Raw genomic sequence first — 23,832 nt, 5'->3', positions numbered from 1 at the left:
TGCTACTGACAATCCTGCAATGAGTGAAGCAAAGTATTCTCTTTAAAACTTGCTGTTGTTATAGAATTCACGTACAGGGTCCCAGTAACAACATTGTTCAATCTGCGAACAGACTGAACTCAAGTCATACTTGACTTCTCACATTCAGGGGTGGGGTTTTTCCCCCATTTAAAGGCTTAATCTGATAAATAAGCCATTTTGTATGCAGATTTCATCATGATTAAAGTCAGGAAAGGATGGCATGTAGGTAGGATTTGGGCAGAAGATCTGAGAACAAAAAAACACACAACAAAACATAATGCTGGAAAGACTCTTTCTTTGCCAAGGTGAAGCCTGATCATATGTGCAGTGCTGAAGTATGTTCCACTTTGGTTTAGTGCATTAGTGTTGCCATTTGCTAAACTCCTACAGCAGAGCTGACTTGACAGCACTGAAGAGAACTTCAGTATCCTACACACAACAGCTGTCCAATTACCCACTGCCTATTTTTTTTCTCCCCAAAATGCAGCTCCTCAGTGCTTTATTACAATTGACATTTTTAAATAAAAATATGCAGAATAAAGTTTTAAAAACCAAGGAAGCTGTTACTAAAAAAACACAGCTCTGTTACAGCCATACTATATCAGAAGCTAAAAAATCAGGCAGGCACAAACCCCTAATTGCTGGTCAGTTTAGAAGTCTACTCTACTTAAAAGAACATAGGACCCAAATTGACTGCCTCCTTGTTGGTGCCCACATTCACCTAAGAAAGTTAAAGAGGACACTTGGCCAAATTTTACTCTGCTGCCCCCAGGGACCTGCCATACAGGGTACAGTAAGTTGGTTGCATCTCTTAAGGAATAAGTAAAATTTCACACATTTTACAGCAGAAAACTGTTTTCTTACAAGCTTCTGCTTCCAAAACCAGTTTTTCATCTCAAAACAGAAGTGTGAGGCTGCCCCACTTTGTTTTAGAAAGTCTCATGACTTCTCTCCAGCCTTCAAAATAAAAGATTCCCAAAGAATCAAAAAACTCAAATCTGTAGAATATAAGAAGATAACATTCTCAAACTATGCTTGAAATAAGAGTGATTTCCATCGAGATGAAGCATGTTTTTCTACTAAAGGTCCTTTCAGTTCAAATGCTGACTTTCTGTATAGCAGGACATATGATCTAAACCTTAGATTAAGAAGCAGAGACACGCACCCTGGGAAGAATATAGGGATGTTGCCTGGGAGTGTAGGGATGGGATCAGGAAAGCTAAGGCACAACCGGAGCTGAATTTGGTAAGGGATGTGAAGAATAAGCGCAACTTCTACAGGTACGTTAGTCAGAAGAGGAAGACAAAAGAAATTGTACTCCCTCTGATAAATGAGACAGGGGATCTGGTGACTACTGACATGAAGAAGGCTGAGGTACTCAATGACATTTTTGCCTCCGATTTCACTGGCAAGTGCTCTTCCTTCATCTCTCAAATCCCTGAACCTCAATGCAGGGACTGGGAGGGAATGAAGTCCCTCCCATCATAGGAGAAGATAAAGTTTGAGACCACCTGAGGAACCTGAACAAGTCCATGGGATCCAATGAGATGCATCCCATGGTCCTGAGGGAACTGGTAGATGTAGTTGCTAAGACACTCTCCATCATATTTGAAAAGTCATGGCAGTCACACAAAGGCCTCAGTAACTGGAAAAATGGAAATGTCATGCCCATTTTTTTAAAAGGGTGAAAAGGAGGACCCTGGGAACTACCAACCAAGTCAGACTCATCTCAGCACCCAATAAGATCATGGAACAGATCCTCCTGAAAGATATGTCAAAACATATGGAAGACAGGGAGGTGATAAGAGACAGCCAACATGGCTTCAACAAGGACAAATCATGCCTGAGTGATCTGGAGACCTTCTATGATGGAGTGACTGCTTCAGCAGACAAGGGGAGAGCTACAGACATCATCTGCTTTGACTTCTCCAAGGCCTCTGATATAGTCCCCCACAACATCCTTGCCTTTAAATTGGAAAGATGTGGGTTTGATGGATAGACTATTCGATGAAGAACTTGGCTGGATGGCCATGCCCAAAGAGTTGAAGTCAACAGCTCAATATCCAAATAAAGATCACTAGCAAGTGGTGTCCCTCAGGGGTCCATATTGGGACCAATACTGCGCAATATCTTTATTAAGGACAGTGGGATTGAGGGCACCCTCAGCAAGTTTGCGGATGACACCAAGTTGAGTAGTGCAGTTGTTACGCTTGAGGGAAGGGATGCCATCCAGATGGACCTGGACAGGCTTGAGAAATAGGCCAATGCAAACCTCATGAAGTTCAGCAAGGCCAAGTGCAAGGTACTGCACTCTGGGTCGTGGCAATCCTTGTGGAGGAGGACTTGGGGAATAGCGGTGAATGAAAAGTTGGACGTGAGCCAGCAGTGTGCGCTTACAACCCAGAAAACCAATCATATCAAAAGAAGCATGGCCAGCAGGTGGAGGGAGGTGATTCTCCCCTCTCTACCCTACTCTTGTGAGACTCCACCTGGAGTACCACAACCAGCTCTGGGGACCCCAGCACAAGAAAGTCATAGACCTCTTAGAGCAGGTCCAAAGTAGGGCCACACAAATGATCAGAGGGCTGTAACACCTATCCTCTGAAGAAAGTCTGAAAGAGTTTGAGTTGTTTAGCTTGGAGAAGAGAGGGCTCCGGGTAGACCTTATTGTGGCTTTTCAATACTAAAACTTATAAGAAAGATGGAGGGAGACTTTTTACCAAGGTCTGAAGTGATAGGGCAAGTGAGAGGGTTTTAAAGCATTGGGTAGATTTAGATTAGACATAAGGAGGACTTTTTTTTTTTTTTTTTTTTTTTTTTTTTTTTTTTACAAGGGTGGTGAGGCACTGGAACAGGTTGCCCAGAGAAGTTATGGATGCCTGCTCCCTAGAAGTATTCAGGGTCAGGTTGGATGGGGCTTTGAGCAGCCTGATCTAGTTGAAGATGTCCCTGCTCATTGCAGGGGGGTTGGAACTAGATGACCTTCAAAGGTCCCTTCCAATACAAACCATTCTATGTTTAAAATGCTTAACTTGTAGACAGCTGAGTTAGTCCTTCAGATTCCATTGTAAAGTCAAAGCAGGCAGGCAGGCACCTCTGCTTTGAGGTGATTTATCTCATGTTAACACAGGCATCTAATATTAATTGGCTTTTGAAGGTATTTAATGATTATAACCACTTATGACTAGCTCTGTAGCTGTCTATCACAAATTTAGGGAGCTAGTCAGGTGAGGTGTACCCTAGCTGCCCGGTAGTACACTGAGCAGCAAAGATTTCACAGTCAAAAGTTCCCTGGATAGTTCTAATGGAAACTTTGACTAAACCAGGCAATTTTGGAAACTACAGCTGTATCAGGACAAGTAGCACGTTTATGTATGCCATGTTTTGTAACTGTGTAGCCCTGTAATTCGATACTGCTATTCTCAGTAACATGAGCTTTGTATTGAGTTTGCAAGGGCTCAGTAGTGAGGCTTGCGACAGTCAGGCTCACTCTGTCTGAAATTCTCCAAACTTGCCTGCAGCTTTGTTTTACTTGATTTAGCTGTGATAGCAATTTCTCTAATTGACTGGCTGTCTTAGGAAAAAAAAAAAAAGAGTAAAACAAATTAGCCTTTCACCTTTTTTCTGATGGTACAACCATAGTTTTATATGGATAGCTGTAGCAAGCAGTTACGCCATGCAGAATGAAAAATTTTACAACTGGCACAATGACATAGTTAAGAGAAATATAGGCCTGGTTTGACTGCAAAGGCTTTGAGAAGTGGAGATACAGGATGCAGTTCAGGGGAATATATGCATAGGGACAATAAGCAATGAGACAAAGGCTTGTCACTAGAGAGCCCACAGCTATAAACAACTCATCCATGATCAGTTAAAGAAATGCAAACCTGGACACAACCGGTTTTAGGAGTAACAAAGAACAAAGTAGTAGTATCTAACATGCATAGGATATCATATAAAGTAAATATGGATGTGATATCTAACTGCAGACCAAGGAAGAAAGAGCAAAAGTATGAAATTGTCTTAGCCAGTAAGAATAACCTCAAGTCCATCCTAAAGTGAGGAAGAAAAAAACATCAACTACTGGACCCAGAGAAGCAGGGGAAAGTAAGCATAATCCTAGGAAAAGGGGTAGAAACCAAGAAGTGTGCATGCAACTATTTTAACTGCATTGTTGTTATTTTTTTTTTCTGTAAAATTTTCATCTGGACTAATAATGATTAGACACTTAAGACTTTGACTACACTAACATTTCTTGGGTTTACATACATACACACACAAAGTGTGTTGCCTCTTTCCCCATAAAAAAAGATTCCTTGCACCCAAAACTGCTGTTTTAACATTCTTATGACTTTAGATTTACAATCCACTGATACCACACAGGTGTGCCTTGTCTTGTTAAACAAGTCTAAGACAGACACAGATCTAATAAAATCAAGGAGATTGTGTGACCTTCCATGCCTCCTATGGCTTTTATCAGATCAATCCAATAAGCCAGATTCAAAAGAAGCTTAAAGTAATATTTCTTGAAAATATACAATGCAAGAATAATTCAATAAATTTACTAGGAAGTCTTTCAATATAGACAAGATAAAAGATTTCAGAGTGTTATAAGTTAAAGGATGCAAATACAAAATACAGAGTTAACAAGTACTAAGTGGTTTTGCAAACTCATTTATAGCAACATGTATACCTAATGAAGTTAATGAGATTACTTGCATGAATAAACAGTATTTAGATACGCGATACACAAAGTGGTCCAATAGTATTGTATGAAAACATGGAATTCTAACATACACAAGGTGAAGATTATGTGATAATTTTAACAAATCTCAAAAGTTTCAGTTAAAACACAGTGCCTACATTACGTTTACTACAGTCAACGTACTCCCTTTCTTCACAAATAGGCAAGTGACATACCAGCCACTTTATTCATTACTGAACAAGATCAATGCCTGAGTCAAAACTTAGACATGTTTGTTTTGAGGAGTATATTTAGTTGTAAAGTTCTAGATATCTGCCTTATTATCCCAATTACAGAAGAAAAACATGAAAGGTTATGCAAATGGAACCCTCAAAATATGGGAAAGATACAAATAACGAAGTCAAAATACAGTTATTAATGGTTTAAAATTATACAAGAGAATATGAAAAGCAACGTTTGTGACTGTATTTATATGCTAACTATCCATCTAACATAGCAAATTATACAACCTTTAATTAATCAGGATAAGAGGTGCTGGCTACAGTAACATAGCAACCCAAAAGTTCTATTTTCTGGACTGCTAACCCACAGGTTTTATTCTGGAAATACTGATTCCACCCCACAACAGTCTACAACCTTTGCCAGTTTAAAGGAATAAAAATCTGCAGACAATGATTCCAGATGAAATAGAGATTTTTCCATTTTCTTTTATTTTTGCAACAAAAGACATAAAAGCCGTATGCCATTTTTGTCACTGCAAGCAGATTTGTAATAAATACAAAGTCGTTGTCAACAGTAACTCTTAGTAGGCTGCAGAGATTTTTTTTTAAAGGCAGAAATATAGTATTCATAATAAAAAGTGATAATACTTTAAGTTAAGGACAATAGCTAAAAAAAGCACTATAAAGACTACTACAGACCAGAAAACAGACTGGTATGGCTGAAAACGCACTCTTATTATCCGAGAGATGAAAAGCCCAATACAGCTTTCCTTACTTTGTACCAGCCAAAGGAATAAATAACTTTCTTCACAAATGAGATCAGAAATCAAGCAAGCCACAGTATTAGACTTTTTCAGATTCATTAAAAGCTAGATAAGTGTCAGTTGCATTTCATCCAGGATCGTCTCATTAATGGGGACCATTCTGAAGGTAAGTAAAAACTATTGAATATATCTGATAATTAGAAAAGGAAGTAGGATTTAACTCTTCAGCCAAATAAAAGTCTGGGAATAAATGCATCAAGAAACTCCTCTGAGTAATTTGGCAATGCGCACAAGACACTGGCAATATTTTAATTTCCACATTGGTAAAGAAAAAAGACCACATCCAGAACTGAACGTTGAGGTAAAATGAAGTTTAAACAGAATACAGGCTCTTTATTTAACTTTTGGCATCCTGATTTTGGCAGCTGTTACTGTGTAAAATAAATTTAGAGTGGAGGCAGGGAAAGAAACAGGCTGCTTAATTGAAATCTTATCTCCAACAAATCTGTAAGGCTATGAACAGAAGAAGTTATTCCCCCAAATACCAGTTGGCTATAAAACAGAACAAGCAAAAATGCCAGCTCTGTTGAGTCATGTTGCACAGCTTGTTTCAGAAAAGCACTTGGAGAAAAGGTGTTCCATATACTCCTTACGTGGCTGAATTAAAAAAAAATCCAACACGATTCCAGAATTAAGGGAGTTTTGACCTTGTTTGTTTCTCAAACAGTTGCTGCATTAAGAGAAAATATTTTAACTTTGAAAATTAAAGTCCAAGTAGAAGCACTAAAGCATTTAAGAGAAGAAGCAAAGCTAGCCTTTTTCTGTTCAGTGCTTTTTTTTTTTAAGCTGTCTACAACATTGATTTGCAAGATTTTTAGATCACGCTGCACATCTGTATTGGTTTCAAATGCGATAGAGTTAAATTTCTTCATAGTAGCTTCTATGTGGCTACATTTTGGACTTGTGATGAAAACAGTGTTGATAACACAGGAATGTTTTAGCAATTACTGAGCGGTGCTCACACAGCGTCAAGGCCCTTTCTGTCCTACCAGTAAGTCAGCTGGGGGTGCACAAGGAGTCGGGAGAGGACACAGCCATGACAGCTGACCCCAACCGACCAAAAGGGATATCCCATACCATATGATGTCATGTTCAGCAATAAAACTGGGAGGGGTGGAGTTTGGCCAGGACTGTCATTGCTCAGGGACGTTCAGCACAATGGCATTGGTTTTCCCAAGTAACTGTTACACATTCCTGCCTGCCGATAGGAAGTAGTGAATGAATTCCTTATTTTGCTTTGCTTGCACGTGCAGCTTCTGCTTTACCTATTAAATTGTCTTTATCTCAACCCCTGAGTTGTGTCACTTTTACTCTTCCAATGGTTTCCCCCATCCCACTGGGCAGGCAGGAGGGCAGGAAGTAAGTGAGCAGCTGCATGGTGCTTAGCTGCCTACTGAGGTTAAACCATGACAACATCTTAATACTGATTCAGATCAGGCAATGACTGCACTAAAGGAATTTTGACATTTAGAAAAAATTCTTTGAAGTATTTTTCACAAGTTAATATTAGTCATACAAACATGTACTAATGGTGGCAGATAAGAAAGAACATGAAATAGGGTATTAGTATCATCACAGTTGGGATGATGATTTGTTAGGATGTGGATTAGATTCTCCAGAATCTCAATACTCAATAGCAGAGAAATGAAACCACTGTATTAAGTTATTTAGGGTACAAAGAAAGAGAGAAACAATCCTGTTATGACTTTGACTTTTCACTTCTGTTTTCCATATTAGAGTGCACTGTTTTGGTTTAGAACTGGCACCTCATAGCAGAGAGAAGCAACTCCTTAATGTCTTCCTCTACAAAGCCCACTTTTACCAAATCATTTTCCTATTGGATTTGTGTTCTCAAATAGGAGCACAAGTGAGTTTTGTGGACGGAGGTTACAATCCCACTAAATGATTACAAGGTATGAAACACCGACATTGGGTTTGTTACCGGTTCATGCATTGTCGAGGTTTAAACCCAGCCAGCAACTAAGCACCACACAGCCACTCACTCACTCCCCTCCTGCCCCAGTGGGATGGAGGAGAGAATCAGAAAAGTACAAGTGAGAAAGCTCATGGGTTGAGATAAGAACAGTTTAATAAATGAAATAAAATAATAATAAAAATTGTAATGAAAAGGAAAACAAAAACAACAAAGAAAAACCAAGAAAGACAAGTGATGCAAATGGAAATAATTGCTCACCACCCTTCAACCGATGCCCAGCCTGTCCCCAAACAGCAGTCTCCCAGACAGCTTTCCCCCTAGTTTATATACTGAGAATGACACCATATGGTATGGAATATCCCTTTGGTCAGTTGGGGTCAGCTGTCCTGGCTGTGTCCCCTCCCAACCTCTTGTGCACCCCCAGCCTAGTCACTGGTGGGGTGGGGTGAGAAGCAGAAAAGGCCTTGACTCTGTGTAAGCACTGCTCAGCAATAATGAAAACATCCCTGTGTTATCAGCACAAATCCAAAACACAGCCCAATACTAGCTACTATGAAGAAAATTAACTCTACCCCAGCCAAAACCCGCACATGCATCAAGGACAATGAACATAGTAGTTCTTACATGGATCTATAAGTCACTAGAAGGCACAAAAATAATCCCTTATTTCCAGAATCAGAGGCAGTCAAAAAGACAGTTCCAAGAACTTATCTTAAGGCATGTAATCCCCTTTCTAAGGACTGCTAGCCACACAAAGGCTGTCTTTGCATTAGGGATTGGGCTACTCATTTGTTGACAATGAGTCCTACAACATTTAATTTTAATTCTGTTTTCTGCCAATTCAAGTAGGGTTTATTCCATCACAGCAACTTTCATTACAGTGCCTTTTTTTCTATGAAAGAATTTCCTAGAACTTCCAATAGGGAAGCTTCTGCCCTCAGGCAGTTTAGGAAATAACATTCCAGATTTCTGACTCCTGGTCCTTCGAATATTGCTGAAACGCAACATTTAAGTGTTTTATTGGTGAAAGGAATATCACTTCTTTTTTAACTGGTGAAGTTACTCACCATAAGTTCTCATAACTAAGAAAGCTGTGGACTATACTTGTTTTAAATACTGTTATCATTTCTTCTATGCACAAAGTCTTCATACATGAAAGACTGGAAAGAGAAGGCACACAAGAGTACAGTCATTACCTGCCTCTATTGACCAATTTCAGTTCCCAATAAATGTAGCATTTTGAGCAAGTTTTAGATCTATTCATACACTTCACAGCACAAGCAGACCACTTTACCTATCTCTTCTCACACTCATCTCCATTTTCTTTTTCGTAAGTTTTCTGAATACATGTAGGCTTAAAAACATTTTTCTTTAGCTATTATTGTTAAAGTTAACTCTTTTGACAACTAAAACATTGATTAGTTATCAGAGGTCCCACAGAACAGACCCACAGCACTGCCAGACCTCTTCTGCCCTGAGATTTTGCTGCTATATATTATGTCATATTTTGACAAACAAAATATCAGCTTTATTTATAACTGCATTATAATTTCTTTCCTGTATGTCATCATTAACAGTCATTCAGATTGTATCATTCCAAAAAGATGTTATTTTTAAAAAAATTTGCTAAAGAAAGGAAAAACGTTTTTTTCTTTTTAAGGACTTCAGTTGACAAAGGAAATATACACCCAAATTCATTCTGAGAAAACAATTACTTCTGCTCCAAAGAGGTGCAACTACAAACTTCAGCCTAAAAAGATCCCATTTCAGTCTGTGCTTTCACTATTTAAAGCTTTTGGTTTACTTGGTCACGTGTATACACATACACACACATTGCTTAAAGCTTTAACAAACACCTCAGTTTGAAAAGAACAGACTACCAAAATAGCAAGCAAGAAGTATTTAACTAAAAACAGAAAAATAAATATATCAGTCTATTAGCAGATGTTATGGCCAATTACACTAACAGTCAACTGTAAGATTGCTAGTTAAGATGTATAACTGCAAGATTACATTTACAAGAATACCAATATTTACTACAGTATTCATGTTAGCTTTGTTTTCTTACCAAAGAAATGCTAAAAAAGGCAGTTTGTGCCTTTAACATTTAAGAGGATTAAAATAGGATTAAAACTTACACCGCTTTTTCATCCAAACATCATGGTAGAAAAGGGAATAGTTATAGATTTGGGAGCAACAAATTGAATCCTTCCCCAAAACTACGCAACAGAGTATAGAATGAACTGCATAGCTCTCAATGTCACCATTAGATATTCATTATAATCTTTTGGACCTTTTCAGAGCTGGATATGCTAATCCACTGAGGTTCAGGAGTCACATTCAAAGTCTCAGATCATTGGAACAATCAAAATGGAATATTATCTAATAGATAAAACAGCACCTATGACTAAACCATAGAGATTAACTGGCAATGGTTGGAGATTCAAGAGACTACTCATCTCACACTGAATAGTAGATCATTATGCATGAGTTGAATAGAAGTTGGTATTTTCTTGCCAACTCAGCTTCCTACTCTCAACTTGAAATATTCGCCTTAGATTATTCAGTTTGTTTTGAACATGCCCATTCCCAGGGAACAACTACTCTTATCACTGTACCACAGTTTGTTTTGAGAACTACACAGTGATTAACTAATACAGTTAGACTCATGGACAACAAGTAGGAAGCACTGTCAAGTGTTGACCCAGTAAAAAGTAAATTTTTACTCTTAAAAGCGTGCAGAAACAGTATTTTGGTACTTGAGGAAAACAAACAAACAAAAAAGAGATACCTACTGGAGAAGCTGAGAGAACCAGAAACGTTAGCTTGAGCCCAGAGTTCTCTTATCTTGTTGGGTCCACATTGACTGGAAAAATCAGTGTCTCAGGAAAATTATCTTGGTAAATTCATGGAATCAATACAAGAGATTAATGTTTCCAAGTTGGCTGGGGAAGCATTTCAATTCCTTTGTTTTAAATAGTTCAAAGTATTGAACCATAAAAGGAAAAAGGAAAAACACACCTGTGGAATAATTGCTGGAGGTAAATTAGGAATTAAATCTATATTAAATGTACAGCATTGAAGAAATCTTCAGGGTGGAGTGTGGCGAATATGCGAGGAATCCATCCCACAGAAGTTCCCTAGGCAACCTTAGAAGTTGGCAACACCAGGGAAGCTTGGTGTGCTGACTCTAAGAGAAACTACACGGAGGGTGGAGCGGAGTGAAGACACCGCAGCCAGGCTCTGTGATAAGATGGGAACTGGAAGGTACTATGGAACTGACAAGCTGCATATTTTCTACCCTGAGCTGCACATTTACCACCCTGAGCCAACAATCTGTCATTTTTTGACAAAATACTATCCTTTGGGTGAACTTTGCTCATTATAATCTCATTATAATACCAGAAAACACATCTCCATCCCAAAGCTACCCACCTCCAAGGTGTGACCACCCCTCACTGAGCTTGCGCTCTGGATTTTTCTTAGTCTATACCTTTAAAAGTAAACAAGAAACTTGTACACCAATTATAATAGAGGTATGTATGACTAGAGTCACTCAAGCTCCACCTGTAAGGACAAATAATATAAAAATGGCTTAAGAGAGGAGGGATGCCAGGGAAGATACCATCGCAGACCACCTCTGACATCTGGGATCACTCGACGGGCTGAGCCTCTCTTCCCCCCCTCATAGGGATGCCTTTGGGTAAGATTCAAACACTCGGTTATACTGAGTGCTTCCCCAGGAAACTTAGAAATCTCTATAGAGTTGCTTTATAACTTAACGCGTTTGTAGCCAGGCTATATTACTCATGTTCTTGGTATTTGCACATGCTTTGCAGGCAGTAATTTTATCACCAGCAATCCAAAAGAACTTGTGTATCTGTTGCTTCAATAAACTGCACTATTCACTAATCTAGCCGTGAGAGTTCTCATTGAATGCCACCAAATCCCTTAAGCGTGGCAGTGCTAGTTCATAGAACGTGACTAGACTGAAAGTGTATGGTGTTACGAGCGCGTCCGTAATTGTGAGAGTTCAATACATTGAACGCGACCAGACTTGTACCACAGAGAATTGGGCATCACTCAGAATCTAAGCCCAGCCTCCCCCAGCCCCTCTGATATCTGAGGACAAGCTGGAACGCAAGGGGGTTTATTTTCTGCCAAATTGCCTTGCCCTTTAACGCAACAACACCAAATAACAGATACTCGGGAAGAATAGGAGCAGCAAGAGAAATAAAAGAAAATTTCTTCAAAGACCTTATACTCTGGAAGTGTATCACTACTTTCTGCTGTTGATGCTGAAAGAGATTTAAAAAGAAGCTTCAGGGAAGATGCATAAAGTAGGATAAGGTGACTGCCAGTAGAAATGTTAATGCTGGGTGTGAGCAGAAAGCTTTGAGAATTCAAAGACCAAAAGAAAAAAGGAAGTATGCCCTGAGGGCAGGTAGGATAGAGGGACATGCAAGAGCTCTTCCTTCGGCAAAGAAAACCTGCTGCTGTAGAACAGAGGTCAAGGAAAGGTGCTAGCACTCGTCAAGTCCAATACATCTGGCTTGCTGTTTAACACCGTCCACCAATTCTACGTTACAAAATGTGGTTAGAAGCAACAAAAACAACCACAGAAAAAATTAAATCGAGATAGCTTAAACCAGGATTGTTAACCTTTGAGGGCAGTTTAGTGGCAGACACTAGTGTAGCAAAATATAAACTAAAACCCATGACATTTCATTTTACACTGATGACTAACAATGTACTTTGAATTAAGCTTTTCTACTTTTACTGAATTTTCTGTACTTGGCAACTGGATTCTCTGAATGGCAGGACACACTGCCCGCCTATATCGGTGTCTTGTTAAAACTAGATGGCTCTCGCTGGTCTACTGCCGCAAAATCAGAGGCTGTTCAGTAGGTCTTGAAGTGAATCATATGCCTTCTTTCCTGGTTCAGCGCCCTACACTCATTCACCAGGGAGTCTAAGTTAAAAAGAGCACTCTACAGACAGTAATGGTGAACCCTCCCAACAGCATCCTCTCTGTTCTGCAAAGCAGAAGCTCAACACAGCAGAGAATCTAGCCCAGTATTAAGTCTTTTGAGAGATAAAAGTCATTGTTTTCAAAACACTAACTTTTTCCATGATCACATTTAAAATACTGACTTTCAATAGCAGAAATACCTTTGAAGACACTAATCAATTTTTTTTTTAATTGCATGAAGGTAACAGTCCTAATTAGATAAAATTTTCCTATTCAGAAGAAAGAGGGGCCTGCCACAAGAATCAAAAAAAACAATTCTAGTTTTTGCAGCTTCCCAGAATATGGAAAGTTTATGTAAATTGGTTTCTTCATTAGTCCTAATATTTGCATTTTTTCTGACCTACTTCATCTGCTACTGTGAGACAAGTGATGCAATACCAGAACAATTCCTTCGCATAGTGATGCAAAGCTTTTTTTTTCCTGCTCCCAATCTGTTAGAATTCCTTAACTCTTGAATGTTGTGGACTCTTCTATACAAAAACTTCTGTTACAGAATCACTCCCCCAGGTATCATTAAAAAAAAAAACCAGAATTTTATGTATTTTTTTTTTAAACATAGTGTCCTTGTCAGCTGACACATAGTTAAAACTTCTCTCTGATTAAGATGTTTAAAACAGCGTTTCTCAGACTGTGCATTACAACCCCATAGTGTCCCAAACTCTTAGATGGCAGCAGTCAGAGGCACTTCAATCCTTCCTACGCTTCCAGCTGAACAGCTATTCACTTACTTTAGAGAAGAATGAAAGAGCTGGCTAAAACCAGGGATAACTAGATATTTTTAATGAAAGCAAACTAGCTTAGGGATTGGTAGCCAGCAGAGAGATTATAGAGACTTCCAGTGACTGCTAGCATATGGTCTGTATTCCCCTGTCCCAGAGGAACTGATCACTGGCCTACTCACAAAATTACATACAGCATAGGAGCCAGAAGGGGTCACAATTTAGACTATAATAGAATAATTTAGTTTGGAAAAGACCTTTAAGATCAAGTCTAACCATTAAACTAACACTGCTAAATCCACCAGTAAACCATGTCCCTAAGCACCTCATCCACACATCTTTTAAATACCTCCAGGGATGGTGACTCCACCACTTCCCTGGGCAGCCTGTTCCAATGCTTCACCACTCTCTCAGTAAAGAAATTTTTCCTAACATCCAGCCTAAACCTCCCCTGGTGCAACTTGAGGCCATTTCCTCTTGTCCTGTCGCTAGTCACTTGGGAGAAGAGACCAACACCCACCTCTCTGCAACCCCCTTTCAGGTAATTGTAGAGAGCGATGAGGTCTCCCCTCAGCCTCCTCTTCTCCAGACTGAACAACCTCAGCTCCCTCAGCCGCTCCTCATAAGACTTGTGCTCCAGACCCCTCACCAGCTTCATTGCCATTCTCTGGACACGCTCCAGCACCTCAATGTCCTTCTTGTAGTGAGGGGCCCAAAACTGAACACAGGATTCGAGGTGCGGCCTCACCAGCGCCAAGTACAGGGGCACCATCACTTCCCTACTCCTGCTGGCCACACTATTTCTGATACAGGCCTGGATGTCGCTGGCCTTCTTGGCCACACTACTGGCTACTGGCTCATCTTCAGCCGCCTGTCAGTCAACACCCTCAGGTCCTTTTCTGCCAGGCAGCTGTATTGGGTTTGCGTGGAAACATTTTGGTAGCAGGGGGGGCTACAGGGATGGCTTCTGTGAGAAGCTGCTAGAAAAAGAGCCAATGCCAGCCAGCTCCAAGATGGACCTGCCACTGGCTAAGGCCGAGCTAATCAGCAACAGTAGTAGTGCCTCTGTGATAACATATTTAAGAAGGGGGGGAAAAAACCCGGAAACGGCAGCCAGGGAAGAGAGGAGTGAGAATATGTGAGAAAAAAAACTCTGCAGACACCAAGGTCAGGGAAGAAGGAGGGGGAGGAGGTGCTCCAGGCGCCGGAGCAGAGATTCCCCTGCAGCCCATGGTGAAGACAATGGTGAAACATTGGAATAGGCTGCCCAGGGAGGTGGTAGAGTCACCCTCCCTGGAGGTATTCAAGGAGCGTGTGGATGTGGCATTGTGGGATGTAGCTTGATGGACATGGTGCTGTGTGGTGTTGGGTGGGTTGTGGCTTGCAACCAACCGTACTGATGTGGCTTTCCAACCGTACTGATTCTGTGAGGCAGGCTGCTCCCTTGCAGCTCATGGAGGTCCACGGTGGAGCAGATATCCACCTGCAGCCCATGGAGGACCCCATGCAGGAGCAGGTGGCTACCTGAAGGAGGATGTGACCCTGTGGGAAGCCCACGCTGGAGCAGGTTCCTGGCAGTACCTGTTGACCCGTGGAGAGAGGAGCCCACGCTGGAGCAGGTTTGCTGGCAGGACTTGTGACCCCGTGGGGGACCCACGCTGGAGCAGTCTGTTCCTGAAGGACTGCACCCTGTGGAAAGGACCCATGCTGGAGCAGTTCGTGAAGAATTGCAGCTCATGGGAAGGACCCACGTTGGAGTAGTTCATGGAGAACTGTCTCCCATGGGAGGGACCCCATGCTGGAGCAGGGGAAGAGTGTGAGGAAGAAGGAGCGGCAGAAACGACGTGTGATGAACTGACCGCAACCCCCATTCCCCATCCCCCTGCGCCGCTCAGGGGGAAGAGGTAGAGAAAATTGGGAGTGAAGTTGAGCCCGGGAAGAAGGGAGGGGTGGGGGGAAGGTGGTTTTTTAAAGATTTGGTTTTATTTCTCATTATCCTACTCTGATTTTGCTTGGCAATAAATTAAACTGATTTCCCCAAGTCAAGTCTGTTTTGCCCATGATGGTAATTGGTGAGTGATCTTCCTATGTCCTTGTCTCGACCTACGAGCCTCTCATCATATTTTCTCTCTCCTGTCCAGCTGAGGAAGGGGAGTGAGTGATCATCTGTGTGGTGATTAGTCCAGCTGGGACTAAACCACAACAGCAGCTTTCCAGCCACTGGTCCCCAAGTCTGTAGCATTGCATGGGGTTGTGGTTTAAAACAAGCAGTTTACGGAACAGTTACAGGAGTTCCTTAACTACAGGGTTTCAGTAACTCAGCTGGCCGTTGCAGCAGAAATCACCCCGAGCCTTCACAAATAAAAACATAACCCCTCACTGCTACAAATCATTTCTGAACCGCCAGTGCCCACTGCCTATCTGTACATTGAGAAGCTGTCACCTGAGTGACATTCACCATTTCTTCCGTAGCTGGATGTCATATTTTGAAGTCAATTTAAAGCTCATAGACAATGCCAGGTTTACAGCACTAAATCTGAAAGGAGGCAGTGTTGTTTAACCAGAGAGTGGTGCTATCTGTCAATGTTAATTACAGCTGTTCCTGCTGGGGTTTTTACAAGAAAGTAGGCCAGCAGGAAGTGTCATTATATTACAGCCTGTGGCTTTGTGCATGTGTTCCTAAGTTGACAGTCAAGAGACGTCCTTTAGCATTCTTCACTGTCTTTTTCCATATGAAAAACAAACTGCTCAGATTGCATAAAAGGATGAAATATGCTATCGTATGCATCTGCTAGAACAGAAAGATACAGGTATGTAGAAAGCAACTTCCTACTGAGGTAATGAAAACAGTTCCTGGTGTGTTTGTGGTGTCTGATACTCCTTTTTGACTTACCTAATAGAACTCAAAGACTATTAAAATGAAACTTTCCTAGCCTTTCCTCACAGCCCTCATCTCAGTTAAAAAAATCCTGATCAGACTTATTACGTGATAAGGCTTTGGGGGACAAAGAAAGGGAGGAATAGCTATAGAGAAAAGATATACTGCTGAGCTACCCATCCCAATGAGAAAAAGCTCAAAACAAAAAAGTTTGAATTACTCATGACACCTCCTACACCTCTGTCTTTTCACACCTAGGTAACTCACTCAATGAGGATATTGATTTCAAAAGATACTTTAAAGAACACTGTAAATTCAAAACATTAAACAAATATGAAACAGAAAATATGCATCAATATGGAGCAGAATTAGGTATTGTCAAGAAAGGGGGTAAAGTTTCAAGGGACTCTGAATAGTTCTAGGAGAAATGTAATCAAAATTTATCAAGCATTTGAAGATACATTGGTCACCACTTTAGAAAAATCCAAAATAACTTTGAGATCACAGGTAATGCATTTACACACTTGCAAATGCTCCTCCTAGTGAATAGCTTACAATCAAACCACACTACTTTCTAGAGTCAAAGTTCCTACATCAACCCCATTGATAAAAATATTTTGCTTTTAATTCTATCACTTAACTGTGTACACAGCTTTTCCAGAATAAAAACTTTCTTGAAAGGATTATACCTCTAAAATCATAGAAAAAAAAAGGCTTTGCATCTGAGAAGTAATCTGAAACTGAGTTTTCTGCAACTTCTAGTACTCAGAGTCCTGCATTTTCCATGAATTAAATAATGGTAGGAAAAAAAACACACCCTACCACACACTCAGTTTGAAAGCAATCCTGAAGTTACACTCAAAACACCCTCATTATCCAACAATGCTAAGCAACTGACTTAATAACACTGTATCTGGTTACTTTTCCAAACAAATGTTACAGATCTCAAAGCCTTTTGTACAACTCAAAGTATTAAGAAAATGGTATCGGTCCAGTTTTATAAGCTTAATTCTTGGCAGACAGTAGAAGACATGAAATGCTTGGCCTTATTTTTTCCCAGAATTGTGCAATCATCATTGTAGTCTAACATCTTCCATGGAACCAGTTTTCAACTGCTTTGTTTTTTTGGTTTTGTTTTTAAATTTATATACATATATATTTACATATATTTTTGCTATCGACATTGTTGTTGGTTTAATTTTCCACAAAGAAAAGATTAGTGATTGATTTTCAAGACCAGTTAATATCCATATCTCCTCTCATTTTCATTGTTATACCCCTTAAGTTATGCATTACCTAAAGAAGGTGTCAAAAGAAATAATTTAGGAAATAAGAAAACCATTTAAACGTATGCAATTCTGAACCCAGCTTTGGAAGCCTGACAAATTCAATTAAAAATTCCAGCATAAATTAAACTATTAGTTTAAATTAAATTTCAAAATCAAGACTATGGCCACATAGTAACATTTAAGTATGTTACAAAAAAAGTTTATGCAATATTCACCCATGATTCAAACCCCAAACAATTAAAATTGAAACCTCGCATTTCAACATGAAAAACATGTATCAAGTAGAATAAAGACCTGGTAGAATAAAGACCTGGTAGGAAAAGAGTTCTTACCTTCATAGATAGCTTTGAAGCCTTGAGCACTGACAGCAAAATCTGTGGTGAAACAGAGGGTGAGGATAGATCCTGTGCTCACAATAGATGATGGAAGCTGAAATCCAGATAACCTGTGCAATAAAAAGGCACAAATCATTATAACGTTTAAAATAAAGTACATCAGTAGGTGTGATGAGCATTATGATGAGCATCATATTTCTATATCCGAACTGCCAACGCATTATGCTCTTTACCCTGATGCAGTCTCTAAACATTTCCTGAAAAATTTCAGACATGTTCTTGAGCTTTTTAACCCTCCTACTTTAACACATCTGTGCATTATCTAACAGAGAACACTGAAAGAAAGACCTGTTTGCATCTATTGAAGACAAAGAATCTTTTTATAGGATTCCTTTCAAGATGGAGACAGGTAAAGTTAGGACACCTAGAAGTAGATGCCCGGGCCTTGACTCACGCAGAGATACCTAGAGTTATTTGAGATAGTGTGGACTATCCTGTCTGTCCTCCAGCTGCTGCTTCAGAAAAAGCATGGATTTCATATGTTCAATGTATATACATTAATTGACCAGAAAACAAACCAAAAAAAAAACCTCTTACATTTAACAGCTTCAGAAAAATTACATTTCCTATCTTATTAGCAGTCTTACCTTTACACATAAAACAGAATTTCCCATAAGCTATAATTGCATTGCAATACTGATTTTAAGATAATTTCCCCAAATAAATGTTTTGATTCATTTTGAGGATAAAACAGATGGAAAAAAAAAAAATATTTACATCCTTTGCTGAAACATCACTAAAGATAAATTTGTTAGACCCAGCTGATACTAGTGAGATGTTGGTTTCTTAATCATTAGAGTAATTTCACATAAGCAAGACGTAAGACACCATTACTGTTCCACAAACCAAGAACTGTACTGTCAGCTTACATCACTAGCTAATTTCTGTATTTTGCAATAGGGGTACGTGATCTTGGGTACAGGACAATGCACCAGAAAGCCACCTTTTGTTCAAATTTCACCCTGAAAAAGCTTCTTGAATTCAGACACTGGAACAGCTCATCAAAAAAACCAACCAAACTAAAAAAAAAAAAATCCCAAAAACCACCAACACCACACCAAAAATGCTTATTTTGAATCTGAATGGTTAAGACAATCCATGCTTTCAAAAAACAAATCTTGCTTTTGAAATTTATTGTACAATGATGCTATAGTTCATTAATTGGCATGTGGAACTGCAGAAGATAAATAATTGTAAACAACATTCCAGTACAGCAGTATTGCTGAAGCATTCTTTGCAAAATTAGGTTTATTTAAGACCACTCTCATATATAAAAACATATAAGAGGAATTCCATGCTTGAATTACACCACTCAGGTGGTTCCTCATCTCTTTCCAATTTTGAGCTTTGGAAAACAAATAGACTCAGATGAGTCAGAGAACAAAGTGAGGAGAGCTTTAAATGCAGATGACAGCATACAGTCAAGGCAATGTAAGTCAGCAAAAAGCTTTCTGCAATTTCTTCCTTTCTTTTTAAACAACATTGTCTCCCATATGCTAATTAGCTGTTTGTTCTAATCTTTTCACCTTCTGTGTACTTGTCAACGTACTGCTGCTATTTCTTTCCACCTCATTTACTCCAACTCCAGAAATAACCAGGTTGATTTTTTTCCTCAATCCTCAAACTGCAGAACTACCATTAGGCTTGCCACATCTTATGTTCACACTTTGGTATGTTCTCTCACCTTCACTAGATGTTGTAGTTTTTAGGGAAACGTGCCTCTTGTTCTACTTAATGAATTAGAGTTGTTATCATTACTGCCCTACATCTGGAGTGTACTGTACGACAGTTCATTATTAATTTACGGTATGTATTTTCTGATCTTACTTACACCTCTCTTCTCTCTTTGAACAGGGATTCAAAGAGTTCTTGTTTAAGGGTGATTTGGTTTTTTTGATAACACTACAATATTTCCTGGATCTAACATTTTTTGCTGAAATATAGGAAAGTAGCATGCATTGTAGGGATAAGAAGGAAAATCAGGTTGAAACACACAGAAAGACAGAAGCAGCTAGCCTGAACACTTCACACTACATAGGAGACCTAAAAAAAAAAAAAAAAAAAAACCACCACCAACAAAAAAAAAGCCCACAGAACACAATAAAAAGACAAAACTTTAGGTACCTCATTCCTGATCAGCGTTTGCCCCACTTGGCATGGATTTGGTTTATATAATTGAACTCATTTGAGCAGTGATTGGACATCCTGAGCTCTTGTTATAATTTCTAGACCTACCTGCTTTGATTCTGTTATGATAATAAGTACCACTCCTACAATATGGATTCTTTATCTGCTCAACAAATGAAACTGTTTCTGTAGTATCCCCCTTGAAATACTAAAGATCATTCTTCAGGCTAACTGACATTGCAATTCACATTAAAGGAAGAAAAATATATTATTTTATTACGTCTTAAATCAGTGCACTTAAATGTTTTACGGACATAGAAAAAGGCAAATATGTGGTAAACTTCAAGGAATTAATACATCAACTTGAAAGTTATTTTTTCAAGTTCTCTATATTACAGTAATCCTAAAAAAGATCATGGAAAAGTCTCAAACAGAAGAAAACGGTATGTCAGTCATTCAACAGACTACCTGGATGCCTCTACAGTAGCCTTGTTACCCGAAATATTTCTGAAAGCACCTTTTCATAGTATTTAATAGTTTCAGTGAGATCAAATGCCATGAAATTGAGTGCAAACAAAAACTAGACACCAGATGAAAATCTAGAGTGTTATTCTTCAGACATTTCCAGAATTAAAACACTGCGAACCTACCAAGTCATTTAACGTTTTCACTAGGTTGTTATAGCTCATGAATCATAATGTGTTTTGCACATTCATTTCATCATGCAGGAAAAAAAAAAAAAAAACAGACACCTTCACACGTTGTTTTACTGTAGAAATGTTATCTCGGCAATTAATGCGTAGGCCTTTACTGCAACCGGAAAGGGAACCATTTAAACAGACAAGAGTGTGTGCTAAGAAAGCAGAATCATTTCAAATCCCTCTGCTAATAAAACTGTCATTTGATAAACTTGCACTACTTCATACTGAGCATATGGCAATACTTTAAGCTTAAAATATCACTACTTCCTTAACTTTCAGTAGCATTAATCTGCACAAAATGCACACACTAAAATACTTTTTAACCACAGATGAAATATATTTAGCTTGTCTATAAAGAAGAAACAGAACCTGTAATAGAAAACACAGCAGTACACCAGTACTAAGCGCCTCTGTTTGCAGGGGCTGGGGGGCGGGGGGGTAGAAAACCGCACATTTCATTCATAGATCTTGATGTTCCGCCATTTCTAGTGATAAGGTGTATAAATACATAGATTTTTTTTCCCAATACCATAGCAATAGGTCTAGCTGGCTCTGCTCAGAACTTCTCCACCCTCTACTTGTGAGGGTGACTTGTTCCGGGACTTCCTAGTACTAAACAGGTAGTGCAGCAAGCCCTCTGGGGGGTTGGCAATATGGTTAGGGGTCTGTAGCAAATGATGTACAAGAAGAGGCTGAAGGAATAGATTTGTTGAGCCCTTAAAAGATGACAAGTAAAGGGTGAACCTTACTGCTGTCTTCAGCTACCTATTGCAGAGATAAAGGAAAAGCCAGGTTCTTTTTAGAGGTGCAACATGAGAAATTCCAGGTTTGTATTAGAAAAGAAACACCACCATGATGTTGGCAATACATTGGAACTGCTGCCCAGAGAGTATCTGGTATCTCCGGCCTTGGATTTATTGGAAACTTGATAGTGTCCTGAAGAGCATGATCTATCTTCATATTTGGCTCCAATTTCAGCAGGAGATAAGATCAAACAACCATAGCCTCTTCTAACCCAAGTTATTCAATGAATCCATGACCCATAAGGAAGGCATGGGCACAGTCCCTATCCCAAGCAGCTGCTCTAAGAAAAACGAGAACACTCAGCACTCAGAGGAAATAAAATCAGATCAGCCTAAGAAGTTTTAGGTTCTTTGTATAAGTTTATTAGGGATTGAACTTTTGCTGAGTGTAGTTATGAAATTTTAGGAAGTCACAGCTGTTCATGTAGAAACTGATAGGCCTTCAAGCATGGTTAAAGCTGAACAGATCTTCGCAGGTGTTTTGAGGACATCCTTGACACAAAAACAGCTTTGCTCCATTTCCATCCAAGGAGAACTATTACATTCTTGTTCCCAGAGTCACTAGATTATATTTTTTAATAAACATTTTGCACTGCCCTCACAGTTGAAATGGTCAAATGAAGCAAAAGGAGCTTGCCAGAACAGCTTTATCAGAAACAGCTATCCAGCATGAAGAGTCTCGTATGACCACTTTAACAAGAATATGTACTGATTTCACAGTTCCCAAAAACCAATCAGCAGTTCCAAAGGAAAAATAGAAGCATTTTTGCCATTTTATTTGCTACCTTATTTGTACTACAGGCAGCTGTAGGAATAAAGTGATGCGTTCAGGTTACCACATGCGATAAAATTTTGTCAAGGTTTAACAAATTTTCTTGGGAAATTTAAGAGAAAAAAACCAACAAACACTTAGAGGGAGGGGCAACCCAGCACTCATAAGGACTGATTCTCTTTTCAAATCAGACCAGTGAAATCTGTGAAGACACATCATTATAATTAGAAGGAGAATCAGATCTGTTAAACATTTTCAGAATTGTGCCTAACATACACACACACAATTTTTTATATGTATGAGCAGAGCTTATACATCTGTACAGCTTGTTCCCAGAAACATTCTCAGAAGAATTAACTAGAATCTACTTGGCTAAGTGTGCTTGTTTTGGCTGGGGTAGAGTTAATTTTCTTCATAGTAGCTAGTATTGGGCTGTGTTTTGGATTTGTGCTGAAAACAGTGCTGATAACACAGTGATGTTTTCATTATTGCTGAGCAGTGCTTACACAGAGTCAAGGCCTTTTCTGCTTCTCACCCCACCCCACCAGTGACTAGGCTGGGGGTGCACAAGAGGTTGGGAGGGGACACAGCCGGGACAGCTGACCCCAACTGACCAAAGGGATATTCCATACCATATGATGTCATGCTCAGCCTATAAACCTGGGGAAAGAAGGAAGGGGGGGGGGGGGGCGACATTTCGAGTGATGGCATTTGCCTTCCCAAGTAACCATTACATGTGATGGAAGGCAGCTTTCCTGGAGATGGCTGAACACCTGCCTACTGATGGGAAGTAGTGAATGAATTCCTTGTTTTGCTTTGCTTGCCTGCACAGCTTTTGCTTTACCTATTAAACTGTCTTTATCTCAACCCATGAGTTTTCTCACTTTTACCCTTCTGATTCTCTCTCCCACCCCACTGTGAGGGGAGTGAGCGAGTAGCTGTGTAGTGCTTAGTTGCCAGCTGGGGTTAAACCATGACAGTAAGACAAAACATTCTTGCCCAAAGTTAGCTATTAGATGTCTCTTGCAAAAGCTATTAGCCAAAAGGATCAATGTTATTAATAACAAGATAAAGTATAAGTCTAAGTGTCAATGAATTATCCCAAAAGCAATTTTGGGCAAACCATAGATAAATGTCAAAATCACGATTTCTCTCCCTCAAAATCTGCGTAAGGAAAAAATTTAACATTTCTCCCATTTTACTATAAAGTGATATAGGTCATTAACTGCTATAGGAAACACCAAAGAGCTGTCGCCCATCAGTGTCATATCTTTTCAGGTTTTACATACTATTTTTAAAATAGTCATTTGATGTAGAGATCCATAAGCTCATTCTGTATCAAACTCGCAATACCACATGAAAACACAAAGTTTTGACAGATGCTACCTCAAAGATTGTGCTGATCAACT

The 23,832-nt window shown here is 39.5% G+C and overlaps 1 protein-coding gene across 1 annotated transcript in view; it reads right to left on the bottom strand.

Moving 5' to 3' along the window:
- The window catches only part of CSMD1 (CUB and Sushi multiple domains 1), a 1,256,706-nt gene that overhangs the window by 880,914 nt on the left and 351,960 nt on the right, over positions 1-23,832 (bottom strand). Inside the window, exon 3 of the mRNA XM_059835885.1 lies at positions 17,958-18,070. Within this exon, the coding sequence (XP_059691868.1) occupies positions 17,958-18,070 (113 nt within the window). The remainder of the gene's footprint in view (positions 1-17,957; positions 18,071-23,832) is intronic.

This window comes from Gavia stellata, chromosome 2 (assembly GCF_030936135.1).
Source record: "Gavia stellata isolate bGavSte3 chromosome 2, bGavSte3.hap2, whole genome shotgun sequence".
NCBI classification, from domain to species: domain Eukaryota; kingdom Metazoa; phylum Chordata; class Aves; order Gaviiformes; family Gaviidae; genus Gavia; species Gavia stellata.
Note: the sequence above shows the minus strand (reverse complement) of the source record. Positions and strands in the feature narration are given on the sequence as shown.